At 50.5% G+C, this 4,646-nt stretch overlaps 1 protein-coding gene across 3 annotated transcripts in view; it reads right to left on the reverse strand.

The window, feature by feature from the left end:
* Positions 1–6: 6 nt before the first annotated feature.
* NOX1 (NADPH oxidase 1) overlaps positions 7–4,646 on the reverse strand; it is a 26,998-nt gene continuing 22,358 nt past the window's right edge. For all 3 annotated transcript variants that reach the window (XM_027843544.1, XM_027843545.1, XM_027843543.1), the window contains 6 exons: positions 4,318–4,410; positions 3,861–4,096; positions 3,501–3,663; positions 2,774–2,920; positions 2,030–2,154; positions 7–1,270 (listed from right to left, as the gene is read on the reverse strand). In XM_027843544.1, the coding sequence (XP_027699345.1) occupies positions 1,144–1,270; positions 2,030–2,154; positions 2,774–2,920; positions 3,501–3,663; positions 3,861–4,096; positions 4,318–4,410 (891 nt within the window). In that variant the 3' untranslated portion in view covers positions 7–1,143. The remainder of the gene's footprint in view (positions 1,271–2,029; positions 2,155–2,773; positions 2,921–3,500; positions 3,664–3,860; positions 4,097–4,317; positions 4,411–4,646) is intronic.

Consider the following 4,646-nt stretch of genomic DNA (forward strand, 5'->3'; position numbering starts at 1 on the left):
TGCATCTAGCAGCACCCCAAACCCCCCCTCTTCATACAGAGTAGATGGAAGGGAATCTTCCGAGGGAAGGCACTAGCTTGGGGGGGGGGACTTCTGCAGAAAGTGGGATTTGAGCTAAACCTTGGAGGAATTCAGCAAGCTAGGAGGTGGTGGTGACGAAGGTGAGAGTAGTCCAGGCGAGCAACAGCCACAAGGCTGGCCAGGCTTGCTGGATGGTGGAGTCTCTGGAGAGGAATCCAAGCTGGCAGGAAGGGGTCAAATTCACCAAATGGAGGAGTCACTGGAGTTTTTTGGGGTGGGGGATAGAAAATGCCATGGCCAGACCTGTGCTTGGGGAAAATCACTTTGGTAGCTGAATGGAAGACGGGTTGGAGTGGAGATAGACTCGAAGCAAGGACACCAATCGGAAAGCTTTTGCTATAGTCTAAGTGAGAGGTTTTGAGGGCCTGACCATGGTGGGTCACGTGCAGAGCAGGGAACTCGTGTGAGAGGTGAAGAAAGAAACAACAAGATTGGATACGTGTGGGGGGAGAGTGAGGAATGTGAGGAGGACACTGAGGTTGGAATCATGGATGACTGGGAGGATGGCAATAGGGAAGTTGGAAAGAGGGGCAGGTTTAGGGGAGAAGATCAGGAGTTCCATTTTGGATCTGTTGAGTTTAAGATGCCTATGGATCGTCCAATTAGAGATGTCACATGGAGCTCCCAGACAAGCAGAGGGCTGTGCCACAGAGTGTTAAAATACAAAGTAATGTTGGCCTAGCGCATAAAAGTACAAAACCAAATGCCAGGTGAGGTCCAACAGAGAGCTCGTTGTCATCGACCTGGACGGGCTTTCTGAGAAGTTCCATGAGAGCCAGGCTTTCAAGAGTGACTAGGAGGCCATCCGGCACAGGGGGATGCAGGTGGAGAGGAAATGACGGAGGGCATCTCCCCCATAGTCGGAGGTAGAAGCAGAGGCATGGCGGAAGGCCCAGGAGCCTGCTGTCCCCATATTGAGGAGGTGTGGGTCGAATGTAAAGACCAGACCATTAGAACCCGGTGGAAGAGCACCGTCATTTGCCCAGGCATAACATCGCCATGTGGGGGCACAAAAAGAAGCCAGGAGTTCATGACCAGCCGCTCTTCTTTTGTCTCCTCCACTTAGAAGTTTTCCTTGTTGAAATAGAACCGGACCTTCCTGGGATCCAAGCTGGAGTAGTGGTTACAACACCTTCGTAGGCTCTTTGCCAGGGTCTGGGGGCCACACAGGAAAACCCCTACCACTGACCTATGGAAGCAAAGAGAGAACGGGCAGAGACGCGGCAGGTCCTGTGGGCCTGGCACTGTGCCAGCGCCTTCACCTACCTCCATTTCTTGGTACTTTCCCGATACAGAATCAAGCAGGTATCTGCTCCTCTCTACCAGGGTTGGCTGACCCAGCTTCCAAGGCATAGTCTGCCTCCTGGTCCACCCACTTAGAGATCACGGTGACTTTGCAGTTCCCCAGCCCAATATCCTGCCTCCTGCCCCCATTCCTCTAGAAGGAACGGTAGAACGACCCTAGCACTGAGAAGGGCCGGTTGAGGCAGCTATCCCCGGCATTTTTACATTAAAAACAGAAGTAATTGAAATAAAAGTGTCTCCTGTTGTCCCCATCATTCACTAGCTTAGGTCAAGTGCCTGACTGCGCTTTCTTGCCACAGAGCGTGACAAGTTCTCACTGCTTCCAAAGCATGAACTCTTCGTTCAAAGCATTCCAGGTGACGTTTTCTCAGTCTTAGTGATCAGGAATTTCAGACTGTCCCAGAGAGATTTGCACAGGAGAGCTCAAGCAGATCGGCTCATCTCCTTCCACTCTGCCGCTACAATCCGGAGTCAAAGGGCCCAGGTTTAAAATCGCGCTCTGCCATTTACTCCCAGTGAGAGCATTCACTTGCCTTCCCTTCTCTGGGCCTCAGTTTCCTCATCTTCAAAACGAAGGGCCTCTGAGATCCTTTTCTACTCCAAATCTCTGATCCTGTAATACCACAAGCCTGCCAGCACTTACCTGGGATGGGCAGCAGCTAGAGCAGAAAACTCATTGTCCCACTTAGGTCTCCCAAAGGAGGTTTTCTGTTTCAAACCCGTCACGACATCAGTGGATTTGTCAAAGTGCAATGCCGCATGACCAGCCTGGGGCCAGAGAGGGAGGCTGTTAGACTACTGAAGCGCATTCACTCCTGAGGCTAGGTCACTAAAGCTGGGGTGCGCTCTGCTCTTCACCCCCACCTATCTTGAATGGATCGAGGGGCTGGGGCTCAGTCCTCAGCCCAGGGCGTCACAAAGGGTAGCCTGAACAGATCTGTTCTCTCAATGAATTCAGCCCCCTGCCTGCACGCTCTGTGGAGGAAACCGTTCGTGAAGGCTCTATTTCCAATCAGTATGCCTCTCTCTAACATGGGAGGGAATACATTTACTACTCAAAATAGATGCTGGCAATGTACTCATCACTACAACAATGCAAATAAAAATAATTACAGAATAGAACTGAATGCTGGGTAATTGTCATGCATGAGCAGCCTGGGCCTTGAGCAAAGATGAGGGTATGCATCTAGCTCCTTTTGTTAGAGAGGTGGGGGACCACAGGGGTGGAATGTTGATGTCACATGCAATAACTGGTTGATTTTGCTTCCTTTTTGGTTTGTTACAAGGGAAGGCTCACAGGACTGGGAGTTGGGGGAGGAGAGGATACCTAACGTAAAAACAGGAGGCATCAATAAAAATTCAATTAAAAAGAATGTTGGGAACTCACGATGTTGCTGTCCCACCCGGTGAGGAAGAGCCTATAGTTTAAGAAACCCACTTTTCCACACTCTTCCATCTCTCGTTCCAGGGAAGCCAGCAGGTCATTGAACCAGGCAAAGGCACCCGTTTCCCTGCAGATCCAGTAGAAATAAATCTGGAACCCACAAGAGAGAACACAACCTTATCCTATGTGTACCTTGGTGAACGTGTTAGATATATCACCGAGAGGGCTGCTAAGGGCCAACTGGGCAAAGTCCAGCTTTCACTGCAGACTGCTTGACTTTCTAAGGAGTCCTGAAACAGCTTCCCATGGTGTTCAGAGAAACCTTCAATGATGTCTGGTTTAGAGATGAAGACTACCATGGCAATGATGCAGTTGACTCTGGTTCTCTGGTGGCTAGATGCCCACTTGCCAGGCTGCTGTGTATTTGCCCATTTCTTGGGTCTCAGCTACTTTCCAGACCATACCTGGGCGCTGGGGATTTCTGTTGTTCAAATGCCCTTAGAAGAGTCTGTCTGCTCCCCTGCTATCCTCACTTCCAATTACTTCCAAGGAAGCGGTCACTCTGCCAGCCACTGGCACAGTGCCTCGCACACACAGTGCTTAGTAATGCTGGTTAGCCCTGAAGTACTAACTGTTCACCCACAAGTCAGGCCCAGGGGACTGACCCTCACAGAAGGTCCAGGTTGGCAGCAGCCCATACCCTTGAGGGGTGATCAAAAAGTACAATTACCGTTTTGGTCTTGAGGGTGTGGTCTGCATGTCGAAACTTGTACCAAATGGATTTCAGGATGGAGGCAAAGGGCGTGACCCCAATTCCTGCTCCCACCAACATAGCCACTTCATACTGAAAAACATCCTCACTGGCTGTGCCGAAGGGACCATCTACTTCCAGCCTGGCAAGAGTAAAAAGAAAATGGCTCTCTTTTCCCCAAAGGTCTGAGGGCTCCCTTACTTGCTTTCTGCAGGTTTGTTTGTAGTAGAGCAGATGGCCTTGAATTTGAGAGACCCCTGAGGAGTTTTCTGGACTTGTTTGCCAGGCTACCCTTATCTTTGCCCATTTCTTGGATCTCGGCTGCTTTCTCGACCATACCTGGGCATTGGGGAATTCTGTTGTTCACATGCCCTTATAAGACTCTCTGTCCAGTCCCCTGCTGCCCGAATATGGATAGAGAAAAAAGGTTCCTCGGGTGCTGAGGTCAAGGTGAAAGGGTGCCACTCCCAGAAAGACACTGAGGGGCAATTGACAAAGATATACTGTCCCACTTCCATGCGGAAATCACTCTTGTTCATCTGAAGCTCCAGTACTCTGGAAGGGTGCAGGATGGCCTGGGAGAGAAGCACATGGACACCGTGAGTGTATTCACCCCACTACTCTGTCCCTGATTCTGTGCAGAACTAGAAGCACTGAGGCACGCCTAGCGCCCAGGATCTAGCTCCCTTCAAGACTGCCATCTCTCAGGGACAAAACATAAGGTAATTCCTTTAGGTAGGCGGAGAGGCCAGCCAGCACTCAGTGTCAAAGGAGGAGACAACCCTCCATCCCTTACCTTAGTAATCACCACCTTCTGCCGTGAGCGGTAAAACCGGATGAGCCGTTCAAAGATGTATAGGATGACTGGGGCTAGAACCCATTTCCAGGACTACATGGAGACAGGGGCAGAAGGCAGATTGTTACACACCGACTGGTAACTTGGTATCAATTCCCCAGCAGCCCAATGCTCCCCCTGTGAACCCCAACAACTAAGCAGAGCCCTGGTCCCTCCATTGAAGGAAAAGACAAGGAAAGAAACGCCAGCCATTTTCCTCACACATCTGTCACTCATAAAGCAGATAATTTCCTGCAGGTTTAACAGTCTGGCTGAATGGCAAAAAAGAA

Source organism: Vombatus ursinus, unplaced genomic scaffold (assembly GCF_900497805.2).
Source record: "Vombatus ursinus unplaced genomic scaffold, bare-nosed wombat genome assembly UNPS02014913.1, whole genome shotgun sequence".
Lineage (NCBI taxonomy): Eukaryota > Metazoa > Chordata > Mammalia > Diprotodontia > Vombatidae > Vombatus > Vombatus ursinus.